This window comes from Scomber scombrus, chromosome 22 (genome assembly GCF_963691925.1).
Source record: "Scomber scombrus chromosome 22, fScoSco1.1, whole genome shotgun sequence".
Classification (NCBI taxonomy): Eukaryota; Metazoa; Chordata; class Actinopteri; order Scombriformes; family Scombridae; genus Scomber; species Scomber scombrus.
In genome coordinates, this window is record NC_084991.1 from 20,229,361 (window position 1) to 20,244,111 (window position 14,751).

At 40.4% G+C, this 14,751-nt stretch overlaps 1 protein-coding gene and 3 non-coding genes across 5 annotated transcripts in view; all 4 read right to left on the reverse strand.

Annotated features, from left to right (window-relative positions):
• Positions 1 to 1,321: 1,321 nt before the first annotated feature.
• trnal-caa (transfer RNA leucine (anticodon CAA)) lies at positions 1,322 to 1,432 on the reverse strand. Its single transcript has 2 exons — positions 1,395 to 1,432; positions 1,322 to 1,367 (listed from the first exon to the last, which is right to left on the reverse strand). It is a non-coding gene; the product is annotated as a tRNA-Leu (tRNA).
• A 723-nt stretch (positions 1,433 to 2,155) lies between these two features.
• trnal-caa (transfer RNA leucine (anticodon CAA)) lies at positions 2,156 to 2,267 on the reverse strand. Its single transcript has 2 exons — positions 2,230 to 2,267; positions 2,156 to 2,201 (listed from the first exon to the last, which is right to left on the reverse strand). It is a non-coding gene; the product is annotated as a tRNA-Leu (tRNA).
• A 299-nt stretch (positions 2,268 to 2,566) lies between these two features.
• On the reverse strand, positions 2,567 to 2,678 carry trnal-caa (transfer RNA leucine (anticodon CAA)). The gene is made up of 2 exons: positions 2,641 to 2,678; positions 2,567 to 2,612 (listed from the first exon to the last, which is right to left on the reverse strand). It is a non-coding gene; the product is annotated as a tRNA-Leu (tRNA).
• A 5,434-nt stretch (positions 2,679 to 8,112) lies between these two features.
• The window catches only part of LOC134004736 (ELKS/Rab6-interacting/CAST family member 1-like), a 150,521-nt gene continuing 143,882 nt past the window's right edge, over positions 8,113 to 14,751 (reverse strand). For both annotated transcript variants that reach the window (XM_062444113.1, XM_062444112.1), the window contains one exon: positions 8,113 to 10,364. In XM_062444113.1, coding sequence (XP_062300097.1) covers positions 10,227 to 10,364 — 138 coding nt within the window. In that variant the 3' untranslated portion in view covers positions 8,113 to 10,226. The remainder of the gene's footprint in view (positions 10,365 to 14,751) is intronic.

Sequence of the window (14,751 nt, forward strand, 5' to 3'; positions counted from 1 at the left end):
AGTTTAAACTCAAGTTTCTCTCATTGACTTCAGATGTTTATAACCTGTTCTGAAGCCCAAAGTTTTAACTCAACAATCAGTGTTCAAGTTCACAACTGTATTTAAATCAATTCCTCCTGTAAAGTTCCACTTCTTAAACTAATTAGGACACAGATGTTAAGAGTAAAAAAAAAACTGCGAGAAAGTTTCAAATAACATGTAACAACCACATAGGACTCGAATAAATGTGTATATATAACAGAAAAATCAGTTCGGTTGTACTCACAGCTCTTAAATCCTCCATTTACAATAGTTTTTATGATATTCCTGTAGCATTTTTCTACTTGGTGGTATCCGCTCTTTATTTTTCAAAACATTATAAAAATCTTTGTATTTCTTACCTGCTCTGCTGTGCTTGATTCCAGCTGTTGCTCAGCTGTCCAAGAAAAAAGTTTCTCCTCCCACCATCCGAAGCGCTCAAGCCCCGAAAAAGTGTGACTGTGTGCGGCTGCCAACTTGCAGACAGATCGGTGTTTTTTAGCCACAGTAGACTGCCCCGCAGCGTTTAGCAAATTTTCCAAAAGTTTGACGCCTATTTTGACACAATAAACGCCCTTCCTTCTGTTGCTCGATCACCTCAACGCACGGACACCACACGAAAGTCTTTGCGAGTCACACAAAAAAAAAGTTGATTTATGAGACTACATAGAAGTATATAAGGAAGACTCCGGCGATCCGTGGACCTGTCAGCCACCAAAAAAGTCCCGTCTAGTCATGTAAAGACTGCAAAGCATGAGCTGAAAAAGCAGTGGCACACGCGCTTAGTTTGTGTACGTGTGTGCGCGCGCTGTGTCCTCAGCAACAGGTGTCAGAAATAAAGTGAGATTTCTTCACGGCCATCACAAGTTTCCAAAAGCTCTCCAACTAATTACGCACGCAGAGGGGGTAGAAAGAGAAGGGGGTAGAAGAAGAGGAGGAGAAGGAGGAGAAGGAGGAGGAGGAGGAGGAGGAGGGAGGGTGATCTCCAAAAAGTTTTACGCGTCGAGAAACACGAGCGAGAAGTTTTGAGCCTGTGTGAAACAAAAGAGCCCTGAAGTTCACTCACTGTTTGTGTGTGAACCGTCTGACTGCTCCGCTCCGCTCCAGTGTGGAAACTGCCCGCCTGCACCCCGCTGCAGGAGAGAGAGAGTGTGTGTGTGTGAGAGAGAGAGCGAGAGAGAGAGAGAGAAATGGATAAGAGGAGTGAGAAAGTGTGTGGTTTAAACGCAGAAACAGGAGAAGAGAGAAGTGTGTCCCTCTATCATTACCAGACAACAGGGGTGAATCATGGGTGCAAAATGTTTGTCAGAAGTGGGATTTGAACCCACGCCTCCATTCGGAGACCAGAAGTCCCTTTTCACAGGAAGGAGTGAAACCTTGAGTCTGGCGCCTTAGACCGCTCGGCCATCCTGACAACTGAACATGAAGAGAGTCAGCGAGGAATTCACAGAGCTCACTTAGTCGTGGTTTTATAATTAATTTATTCTAACATCGAAAACATGTCAGATTTATTTTATTGCTGACACAGTGTGTTGGTGGACAATCAGCTTAATACAGCTCACCTGTGCAGTTATAGTTGTTGGTTAAGTAGGATAAAAACAATAGTCAGGTAATCATTCCACAATAAAATGATCCCCTAAAAATGAATTTACAATATAAGTGACAAAGGACAACATCTGTAAAGAGGCTGAAGAGATCTGAGTTAGTCAAATAAAGTGGATATCTTTATCATATTTCCATCTTAGTGTCTGACAGTGTTTCCTTGTCCAGATTCAGTGAAATTATAGCAACAAAATGAGTGAATTTGGTACTAAAAAGACAAACATTGACTAAAATTTGGACAGCTGAAGCTTCATATTAGCTTCAAATCAACTTTTTAATACATTTTTTTGCACAGAAAGGGGGGACTGTGGATTTTTGTACCCAATCACTTACATTGTAGGTGCATTATGAAGGGATCTATTAAAGGTAAGTATGAACAGGACGGTTGATTACAGCAAAAAAATAAATAAATAAAATTGGGTACCTGACTGTTGTTTTAAGACTTGAAACATAGGGAAACTAGCCTTTAATCCCTTTACTTCATGTTTTCTATTCAAGGAAAAACCTGCTTAATAAATTACAAGGACAAAATGTTTGTCAGAAGTGGGATTTGAACCCACGCCTCCATTCGGAGACCAGAAGTCCCTTTTGCTCAGGAAGGAGCTAATCCTTGAGTCTGGCGCCTTAGACCGCTCGGCCATCCTGACAACTGACACAACTCATGATTATTTGTAAATTCGACCCCAAATTACTTGATTTACATGTATTAAGATTTTTTTCCATTTGCAGGATTTACATGATCTTGCAAAAGGGCTGAAAGATGTATCAACTTAATTTAGCTGCTTCATGTTGCTCCTACTTATATTATTGCTATAACATCATTATGTGAATGAACCCACCTGTGCAGTATGATGTAACTTTCAGTCAGGTCAGACTGAAGACTACATGTACTTGTTTTACAGATGTTTTATCATTTAACTGGGATGACTCCTGCAGTTAAAACCTCTGTCAGGAGTGGGATTTGAACCCACGCCTCCATTCGGAGACCAGAAGTCCCTTTTGCTCAGGAAGGAGTCATCCCTTGAGTCTGGCGCCTTAGACCGCTCGGCCATCCTGACATCTGAGGTCATCAAAGTTCATTTGTGGTTTTCGCGTAGGTTTGGTTGCATTACAGTTAAAAAAAAAACATCATAACGTGGTCGACTGTGAACTTTAATCCTCCCTCGCTTTTGTGGGGACACGGCAGCTTGGGAGAAGTTTTCTCTAGAAAGTCACACAAGTGGCGAGATGAAGGAAGAGGGGGGAGAAGAAGAGGAAAATGTCATCAGTGTTGCTGGATGTTTGGACTGTCAGTGGCTAACAGCTTATTTTAGGAGCTCCACTCCTCTCACATTGTTTTTATTTCCTCTCAAAAGTTTTTCCTACTGCTCACTGACTCCTTCTGTCGCTTCCATCTCGCCAGCTCTCTCCACCCACCCATCCTGCCCCTCATTCACCACCAACTACAGGACAGCAACTTGATTACTTCACAAACCATTTATTAGAGACAATAAAGCAAAAGTACTGTATGCAAAAAGTAAAAATATCCTCAAAAAACCAACAAGAAACAAGTTTATGCCACCAAAACCGCGCTGAGATCATGAATTATTTAGCTTGAGAGTATGTAATATAGCCTGAATGTGTGTTTTAATTTGAGCTGCTGTTTGTTTTGGTCTCAGCCCTCCCTCCCTCCTTCCCTCTCCTCTCTCTGTTTCTCTTTCTCTCCATCACTCTCCCCTTCTTTTTCTTTTCAGTCATGTGTGATGTGATGTGTGATGATTGAAACCACATCGTCTCAAAGCCAAAGCAAGCCCTCCCCACTTCCTCTGCAGTCACTCAATTTTTTATTTCTCCTCCTGGTTCCTCAAGTGTCTCAGCCCTCCTCTCTCTCTCTATATATATATATAACATAATATACTGTATATATATGGAGAAACAGGTTACACTGTATGTAGATACTTTTCACTTCACACACGTGCACACAAACACACGTTATCACAAGGACATCTACGCTTCTTCTGTTGTAAATCACCAGTATCAGTGCAAGCTTATTGACACTGGATCTCTGCAAACAGAGGTGGTATGTGTGTGTCTCTCTCTGTTTCTGTGTGTGAGGGAGAGAGAGAGAGAGAGAGAGAGAGAGAGAGAGAGAGAGAGAGAGAGAGAGAGAGAGAGAGAGAAAGAGAAACCCAAAAACAGTATAAATCATGTCAAAATCATTGCACAAAGTCTAAAACACAAGTACTTATGGATAAGAATAGTTTCCGAAGTACAGTTTCCTGTGTGGAAACCTCCACCCATACACAGTATACTGAATACCTCATATGCTTAATGCTGATTATCATGTTTTTTGCAGTTAGTATAGAAAAGAGTTTTCTGCTTTATACAAGATTATTGCTACAACACTGTCAATAAAAGCTACCATTTGGACTGTAAAATGCCAGAAAATGCCACAATTCACAATTTCCCCCAGAGCTCAAGTTTCCGTCCTTAATTTGCTTGTTTTGTCCAACGAATAATCCAAACCGCAATAATATTCAATTTACAATTTTATAAAACATCCGAAACCAAGTCATGTGTGGTGTTTTTGCTTGATGAGTGAAATGATTTTGATTATACTGACTATCAAAATTATTACAGACTAGTTTTCTGTACATCCATGGATTAATTCATTCACTTTTTTCAGCTCTAGAGAAAGCAAAATGTTTCTGTTTCTGAAGTATTTATTTCCCTGTTGCTCCCAAAACTCCTTTACACAATGCATGTTGAGACTCATTTAACAGCAGACTTAAAAAATAATAAAAAAATGTATGCATATCAACATTTTTTAGTGTATTTTGTCACTTTTCTGGTATGAACCCACTACGAACTCAAAACATGATCAATATCAATATGTGGTGAGGAATTGAGACACAACTCAGGACTTGATTTTTAAGCCCACAAGTGAATCCAGCTGTGATTCAACTTCAGTCAAACGGCTGAAAAGATATATATGATGCAGAAATTACATTTTTAAAAAGACATTTTAAGCCCCCAAGTGAGTAATGTCATGCAGATAGGACAAAATCAAGGCTGGAGCTTACTATAAAACCTGAAACTTAAAGGATGTCTCCATTTTAGATTAAACTTTGTGGGAATATTTTACATATGAACTTCTTGGATTAATATTTCTGATGTTTAAAACACGTAACATGCACTTACTGCTTGTTCTGAAACTGTGTCACACACAGGTCAAAGAGATTCAGAGCTACGGAAGAGTTACAGCAGAGACAAGAAGATGAATGATGTCTGGTGCTCAGTGGGTTGTGTCTCCACTCTTTCCTATCTGTCTCTCCCACCCTCTCTCTCTCTTTCTCCATCACATAAATCAGGGAGTCATACAAGCGTTTCTCTTTCCCTCCGCCTCTTTCTCGCTCTGTCCATTCCGCCTGTCTCCCTCCACTGCCTTTTATTAGGACAGTAGATGGAGAAAGCAGAGCCGATCCTCTGTGCAAACCTAGGTACGGACACACGGACGGACACAAAGCGTTGCCATATGTGACGGTAAACACCCGCACATATGCTGCATTTACAGACTGTCAAGTAGTCGGCTCTCAGCGGTGTTTGATAGGTTTTATTGAGTGAAAAACAGTACAGGCCTAACAACCTGATGCTTGTTTGAACTCTGCTAGGGGAAATCCTTCACAGGGGAGGTGAAAGGTAAGGGTTGAGGTTCAAAGTCAGCTGAACTGGGCGGGGCCTTTAAACCAGGGTTTTTCTAGTTGAATGAGCCTCACAATTCATTACGCCAAGCTGCTGCCATGTGCAAGATCCAAAAGGAAGTGTGAATGTAGGGCACTTTCCACACAGTCGACACTCTGTGTCATTAATCAGCTGCATTCACCCTCTTTCTGTCCTAAAATGTTTCCTTCATCCTTCTATTTGGCACCAAAAACCAGTTTAAGTTACTAAACATGTCAAGTTTCAACTATGCGAGGCATAAATCTGATTTGAGTCCAGGCTGTTGGAAACACTGGACTTCAGGATGAGTCGTTGGCCATTTGAAGCGGCTGTAATGGTGTGGCTAGTGTGTGGTGAACTAGAACAGGATGAGGCCTCTCCAAAGGATACTGGTCTAGATAGGGAAGCCTGGGGTATGGAATAATGTCATTATTGTGGGAGGGTAGGAAAATAAACCACTGGTGACAAGATAAGAGACAGTTTATGTCTGCATGTGAAAGGAGGAGATAGCGATAAAGAAGGAGAGGGAAGGTCAGAAAATGTATGGACGGATTTTTCTGTATCATTTGCCCTTAAACTGGATTTATAATTGATGGAAGGGGTTAATTTGAGTCCCATCACAGACAAATCCAGTTCTGTGGACCATAGACTGTATATAAATATGGACGTAACATTTGGTTTGTGGACTGCTGCTTGGAAGCGAATAGTATCGGATCTGAGCAGCGCCATCTTGAAAATTTCAGGTGCATGCTGGGTAAAAGAAAAACACAGAATCTACTTATATGGGCATCAGAAGGAGCATGAGGCGCCCTCCTGAACCTGTGAACCAATCAACCATACCCTGCTTTATCGTCAAATATAAAATCAGGGAAGCCACATTTTCACAAATGAACATCATACTGCATTGAAGAAGGCTTTAAACTAGCGATTGAGACCATAAACACATTTTGAAAACGTTTACTGAGGTTATAAATCAAGTGAGAAGTTGGTGAATTCTCCATTGACTTGTATAGAGACGGAAGTCCTTTTGACACCAAAACGGTCGCCCCCTGGTGGCCTTTTGATAGAATGCAGTTTTAAGTTACTTCCGCGTTGGCCTCATATCAGAGGACTGGAACTCCCCGCCTGATAAGGACACTACGCCAGCGTAACTTATCTACGTGTCTCCTCCAGATATGTATTAAGCCACATAGAAATACTCTACTTGGAATAATACTGTGTGTCTGATTTGTTTTTCCACAAAAAAGTATAATTACCACTTCACAAATCACAAAATGGCATCTAATCCTTCTCCCTCAATAAATAAAACAAACAAACCCGATACTATTGAAAAAGTCCATTCTCAGTGTTTGTGCACTTTTTTTCCACATCACGCTTGTGTGAGTTAAATATTGGACCAGGATTGACTCCAAACTAGCTGTGATGTCACAAATCATTGCTCGTAGGCCCGCACTTTATAATCAGATTTTCAATGAGCGCAGAGAAACTTTCCACTTTCAGCAGCTTCATGTGAAAACAGCCTTTCTAGTGTCAAACATCTGCACATACATCATTCTGCACAGCGAAGCTCAAACATCCAACTGAAGGAACAAGAAAAACATGTTTTGGGGTGGAGGGGGGGCTTTAACAAAGAAGTATAAATGACAGTTATCTTAAAGACATAACATATACATATATAAATAAATTCCCCTTCCAGTGAAAAAAAATGTTTTAGGTATTGTTACTTCAGTTGGATATTTGAGCTTCACTGTGCAGAATGATGTATGTACAGAGTTTGACACTAGAAGGCTGTTTTCACATTCATCTGCTGAAAGTGGAAAGTTTCTCTCGGTTTAAGGGGTGTACAGTACATAAGAGCATGGACTAGTTTGGAGCCAATCCCGGTCCAGTATGCAACTTACACGAGTGTGATGTGGAAACTTAAAGCCTCTGAAGATTTTACAGTGAAGCAGGAGACACCTCGCATCCCTGCAGTTAAACTTTATGAAATGAAGAATAGTTGAATATATGATGAGTTGTCACTTTAATGATTTTAACCTTCGTGTCGTCCTCCCGGGTCAAATTGACCCCGTCTGTTTTGACTGTTCCTTCTGTCCTTCCTTCCTCCCTCCGTCCTTCTTTCTGTCCTTCCTCTCTTTCCTCCCTTCCTTCTTTCCTTCCTCCCTCCCTCCTTCTTTCCTTCCTTCCTTTACTTCCTCCCTTCCTTCCTCCCTCCATCCCCCTTTCTCCTTTCCTTCTGTCCTTCCTTCCTCCTCCTTCTTTCTGTCCTTCCTCTTTCCTCCCTCCTTCTTTCCTTCCTTTACTTCATCCCTTCCTCCCCGCCTCCTTCCCTCTTTCTTTCCTCCCCCTACCTTCCTCCCTTCCTTCTTTCCTTCCTCTTTTCCTTTCGCCCTCCCTTCCTTCCTCCCTCCTTGCCTTCCTTCCCTCCTTCCTTGCTCCCTCCTTTCCTTCCTTCCTTCTTCCTCCCTTCTTCCTCCCTTCCATCCTTCCTCCCTCCCTTCATTCCTTCTTCCTCCCTTCTTCCTCCCTTCCTTCCTTGACTCGAGGACAACAGGAGGGTTAATGAGGTAATTTTGAGCTTTTTTGGGGGGGAAAACCATATCAGGTTAAAATGATTATTCAAAGCAGAGGATTTTTTAATATATCTTAAAACATGTCTAGAGGGATCTTTGTCAAAATTCACCATTGTGCAAAGGGACAGTGTGAGTGGGGAAAAGAAAGATGTTGTGATTGGTGCAAAATGTTGAGATGTGCAAAAGTATTAAACTGACAAATACAGACAGACTTCTTCAATAACGAGGTAAAGATAAATCAATATTTTATTCCATTCTTTCATTCCCATTTTTCAATCCACAGCAAAGTCAAAGTGAGTCCCTGTCATCATCATCATCATCATTTCCAAAACATTATAAAACAGACGACAAAAATACAGGATTTAAACTCGCTCATATCTGACAGAGTTTCATTTCAAAATGAGATTCTCACTATTCGTACAATGACACACAAACCCTGAAGTAATCAAATCTTTAGCAATTTCAAACTGGAAACATTCAAACAGCCTGCATTGAACGTCAGCAGGTGGTAATTTCTTCTCTATTACGACCGATGTTGTGAAATGAAACTCCTTATTTACACCCGTGGGGCTTCGGAGCTGTTATAAGTCAGTGCTTTAGAAGCTGGAAAACTTTTGCCCTCTTTAAAAGGTCAGATCTGGGTGTAAAATCAGATTTGAGTGTGCCGTGTAAATCCCTGTCTTCAGGCTCTGTGTCCACTTGTTATTTCTTTTTCAGGAAGCAGAGCTAAACAGTTGCATGTGGGCAACTCCACTCATGGTTTCAGCACGTACTGTGCCTACAAAAACTTGTTAAGAGTAGTTTTTGCTTTTGAGTTGGAACAATTTGGACCTCTAGTGCTCTGTGCTCTAAGCGTTTCTATCATGCTACGGCTGTCAGTGCTGTGGGAAACATGCATCAGAGTCATTTCCACTGTCAACAACAAGAACAAGATGCTCCCGGTGGACACAGAGCCTCATGTAGGTGCGATATTCGTTCCCAATAACAGTCTTCTGCTCGTCTAACACATCTGTGGTTACTTGCATCACAAAAGAAAGATTTTGACACATTATGCAATATACTAAACAATGGATGACAATATTTTCAATTAAACAAGATTAGTGTTTTATATATATATATATATATTACCAAAAGCAAAAAAATATATAATTTTTATATCCCCTCCCTCCCAAAAAAAGAAAACAAAAGCAGATGTTTCAATAAGGGGAAATGAGCAAGTTCAGATTTGTCCTCATGTTAATTTTAAAGGGATTGTCACAAAAAAGGGATTTGGTGAGTGAACTTGTAATTTCAGCATGGACGCCATAACTCAACATATTTTCTCAGGTTAAAAAGAAACACAAAACATCTAACATTTGTTATATTTTAATAAAGGGAGTATTGCGAGATTTTCAACAGCGATGGAAAAAACGTTAGATGAAAGTGTTGCGTTCCCAAGCCGAGACCCCAAAAAAATGTGTTTCTGTTTATTATACTTCTCTCTTTACAATTTACACATCTATCTGGAGATTACTGGTGAAATAATCTGCAAGTTTGGGACGTTTCATATCTCAGATGCCTATAATAAAAGAAACAAGAAATGGGAGGAAAAAAAAAAAAAGAAACTAAAAGTGAAAAAGATAGCAGCAAAATGATGTAAAGAACCGAAGGCAGCTGAAATAAACACACAGATCTGAACCAATCCAATAATGTGGCAACAGCGTGTAAAACTGGCATCAGAAACAACCTGGCAACTCACTTTTTATACAGTTAAAAAATAAAATACATCAAGTTACAAGTCCAACTGCTGATTGCCTAGAAGGACACAAGATGGCCGCTCTGAAGTGTCACAGATGGTGAGTGAGTGCAGTGAAGGCTTCTTCTGTTTTGGAATAGTTGGGAAAATAAGTATTAAAAGTCTCAAAAACATCAACTATTTCCAAAGAACTTGCATGCCAACGTAGCACTTTGAACTGAAAAGTGAACAGCAGTGTCATCAGCTGGTGCCGTTCATTCAAAATTATGGCGACTAAAGACACAGTGAACAATTTTTTTTAATAACAACTTGATTATTTATTTATTTTTTGTCGATCCTCGAAGGGGAAACTCTCCTTTTGCTGTTGTGGAAATGAGAAAAGCTTCATCTTCATGTCCGACAGGACGTTATGTGAGCCGACTGGATGTTTCTGATGATCCTGTGTGTGTCTGCATGCTTTCTTTAATGACTTTGTGTGCTTGTGAATCATATGTGTAAGCTTATTAAAGAGGGTGTATTTGCTTGTGTGTGTGTGTGTGTGTGTGTGTGTGTGTGTGTGTGTGTGTGTGTGTGTGTGTGTGTGTGTGTGTGTGTGAATGTCAGCAGCTGTCCTCCAGGGCGTTGACGACCTGTTCCAAAATGTCGGGGCATCGGTCGGCGATCTGCTGCAGGACCTGGTTGGCGTACTCCTGTAGCTCTGCCCCCTCCCTCTCACACAGAGCTAACTCCACCTCCAACTGAGAGAGAGAGAGCGAGAGAGAGAGAGAGAGAGAGAGAGAGAGAGAGAGGAAAAAGGGAGATAGAGGAGAGAGATTTGTTTTAGCCATTTTGTAAAACAGCATCTTTTAAAATAATTAAATGGAATCTAATATCATATTTTGATTAGCTTTCTTTTCGAGAGTTAGATGAGTAGATTGATACCACTCTCTCTTAAATATGAAGCTACAGCTGGATTATTTCTTGACTGCAGCATATAACCTCCTGTAAAACCACAACATGCCATTTTGACACTTTTGTACAGATTAAACAAACCAGATGTTATGTTAATGTGTTAGTAGGCAGATTATTTCATCTTGTCATAGCCAGGCTAGTCGTTCCCCCCCGTTTCCAGTCTTTATGCTAAGCTAAGCTAACGTCTCCTGGTTCCAGCTTCATATTAAACAGACAGATGTTAAAAATGGTATCAGTCCTTTTCATCTAACTCTTGGCACGAAAGCAAATAAGTGATTTTTCCCAAAACTGTGGAACTATTCCTTTAATTTTGGAAAAAGAAGGGACGATGAGAGGAGAGGAGAGGAGAGATAAAAGAGATTTAACTCTGATATCAGTGAGGCACACAAGCTCACACTCCTCTTTTCTCCCAGCCACATGGAAGATGAAGGAGCATGTTTTAAAGTGAGACACACACACACACACACACACACACACACACACACACACACACACACACACACACACACACACACGCAGACAGACACACATATCAGACTGTAATCTGAAAACACCACAATGTAGTTCTTTCTGCCCATAGAGAGTGGAACATTTCTCTGAGAGAGCGCTGATGTTATTTTCTTTGGCTGCGGTCGGGCTGAGAAGTCAAACCTAACTGACTTAATGACCAATACATCTGTATCAATAAGAGCACCACTCAAACAGCCATGTAACACAAGCCCACATTAGCTGGCGTGTGCGTGTTCCTGTGTACATGTGTGTGTGTGTGTGTGTGTGTGAGGCCCGGGTCAGATATTGGCAAACATTTCCCAGTTCACCTCTTTCGCTGCTCTCATCTCTTAGCCAGCAACTCTCAGTAGCATTTTATGTCACATGTACAACTGCTCTAAGTAATAATACAGTTCACAACGAATGAAAATCTCCCACAAGTCACGTACAAATATAATTCCTTATTGTCACAAATCGGCTCGGAGCATGTGACGAGGAGAGGAGAGTGCCAGTGAAACATTACATCAGTGGTGAATGGAGCGTATGAATGAGTGAGAAACGTGAAAGAGAGAGAGAGAGAGAGAGAGAGAGAGTGAGTGAGAGAGAGAGAGAGAGAGAGAGAGAGAGAGAGAGAGAGAGAGAGTGTGATTGAGAGTGAGTGAGAGAGAGAGAGAGAGAGAGAGAGAGAGAGAGAGAGAGAGAGAGAGTGATTGAGAGAGAGGGGGAGAGACAATGGCTGTGTTCGAAACCGCATACTACATACTTCTATACTAGACACTAAACGACCAGATAGTAAGCAGACCGTTTACACTGTAGTAAACTAAACGATAACCCACAATGCATTTCATCCCTACCCGAGCTGAAATCAGCAGGCTGAAGCTGATTTCATTTTAGCTCTAACTCTGTAAATATACCACTTTATCAACATTTCTAACCCTTTTAGGCGGGAAAGTAAAGTAGCCCTTTAAATCCACAATGTGATGTTAATTTGTCCAAATAACACCTGTTTAAAGTTTTGTTCTTGCGAATTCGGAGTTAGCCGTAGCGAGTAACGCACTTCCTGTCATTTTTACAAAATAAAACACCCGTTACCTTTTATTATTAAGAAAACCATAACGATAGAATTGGTGCTTTTATTTTGAAAACAGGAAGCGAACATAACAACATCACCGAGGTGTTGATCTGTGTCGTTTGTATTTTGGGTTTTTTCAGAAGTTACGTTGCATCTTGGGTAATTTGAGTATGAGTAGTCAGCTCTTGATGCATACTCCGCATTTCTGGAGAATCTAGTAAACCATCCGGGAACTTCTCGCATACTCTAAATCACATACTACTCAAATGACGTCAGAGTTAGTACGAGTAGTAGGAAAGTATGTGCTTCGAACACAGCCAATGAGTCCAGGCTGATATTTATAGGCTGAGTGGAGGCCTAGCCAGGTGTCACCATATTGTCTTGATGACCCTCCCCGGCTGCCAGCTGTTGCAAGAAGTGACCAAATGACACCACTGCAGGCAGAAAGGGAGGGGTCGTAACACTCATCCATATATTTGGTTGTTAAATGGGAATTAACTGAGGGGCTAAACTGAATTATATTTGTTTCAGCATTGTGTGTACAGTCGTGTCCTTTGAATTTTAATCAGATTTTGGTATTTGGGGTTGGAGGCTAAAATATTTGCAGCAGATAGACTTTAATACAAATGACGTGAAATGAATCCATGGCTACTTAGAGTTATTTTTTTTATAATCTGATTCCAGCTTCCTAAATGTGGATGTTTTCTGGTCCTTTAGTTGTTTTGTGATAATTAACAAAAAAGACATTTAAGGACACATAATGACTTGATTGACATTTTTCACAGTTTTCCAACATTAACCCTTTATAGGGCACTCATTGAAATACTTGTAAATTTGCAATTTAAACCCTAAAGAGTAATTGGGGAGATATAACCTGACTTTTTTCAAATGTTTTACTTTTTATGTTGCAGATCAAGGTTAATGAAGTTACCATACTGTATATCGTTCATTTACCAAAAAGTCTATATATAAAAACTCATGGTTCTACAACCTCACAGAGAGGCATGGGGAGGATATTTTGGATGTTTTATGAAAGTTACCAAATATATTCACTTGCCCGATAAAAGGTTAAGACCAAATAACTCATTGAGTGCTGCTCTAAATGAATGGAGCTTGACCCATACAGGACTGATAATAATAGTTAATAGAATATCTTGGCCTCAACCTTTTAAAAAAAAGTCCCTAAACTTTGTGGGCTACAGTATTTATTCATTATGCACATAATAATAATCCTAATGCATTTATTTTAAATTGACTTAGGTTACTACATTTATGGGCATCTATCTATAAGTTATTATCTGAAAGACAGAAGGAAAGAACAAGAGTTGTTGACAAAGACAAACTAAGGGCAGAATATGGATGAAGGTGAAGACCAGAAAATAAATGGAAAAAGGAAGAGAGGAAGGGACAGAGAGAGTGAGTGAGAGGATAAGGAGGTGAAGGGAAGCAATGAGGCTCGACTACTCACCCCTCCCTGTGAATGTGTGTGTTTATGTGTGCATTGCTTGGCATGATTTGGCCCGCTCTACAAGCCCCATTAGCATCAGACAGCGGGGAACCACCCCCCGCTATACACACACACACACACACACACACACACACACACACACACACACACACACACACACACACACACACACACACACACACACACATATACTCTCTTCCTCTTTCTAACTTACTCAGTTTCCATCACCTTTCATGTGGCTTTCTACTTCTCGGTTTTCTCATCACATCTCATTTTAACTCAGTTCAGTCTCAACATGTTGTCTTTACCAGCAGAGTCACTGATAGGATTTATGCATGAACTCAAAAAGTCCAGAGGATTACATCTTTATCAGAGATCAATTTCAGCTGCAGACAAACATGCTTTAGTATTCTGACTTCTACCCTTGTCCTTTTAATCCTCCTCACAAAAGTATCAGCGCCCAACGTGGGGCTCGAACCCACGACCCTGAGATTAAGAGTCTCATGCTCTACCGACTGAGCTAGCCGGGCTTGAGACACCTAGCTGATCCAATCCAAAATCCTCCCACCATATAATCAAACCGGTGTTAAAGAACATTGACAAAAAAAATAACAAAATACAGAATTTTTCTCATTTGTTATTCCACATGCTTAATGACACTCACTCATTCATAGTAATAGGACATACTGTATATGCTGTTGTGTTCTATTAAAACCTGGGCTGACCATTTATCAACACTTGTGAATGGCTGTTTCCTTCATTTCATTTTTAGAGACAAAAAACAGCATTATGACATTTTCAAGTACTTACTAAGTGACTAATATCTGAGCCTAATCCTCCCGAGAGAAACGTCACTACACGTAATGTCATTCATTAAAAACAACCTCTAGTTACATTTCAGTCAACGTCAAAGTCAAAGTCGGCTTTATTGTCAATTTCTTCACATGTCCAGACATACAAAGGAATGGAGAAGACGTTTCTCACTATCCCACGGTGGATCAGATAAAGTGCACAGGCACAACAGATAAGACAGATGTTTCCTAACACTAAAGAGTTAACATTGAAGTGCACAACAGATAAAACATTTACTAATAATAATAATAAGTATATAAAAATAAAACATAGAATAGATAGGCAGTAAGTT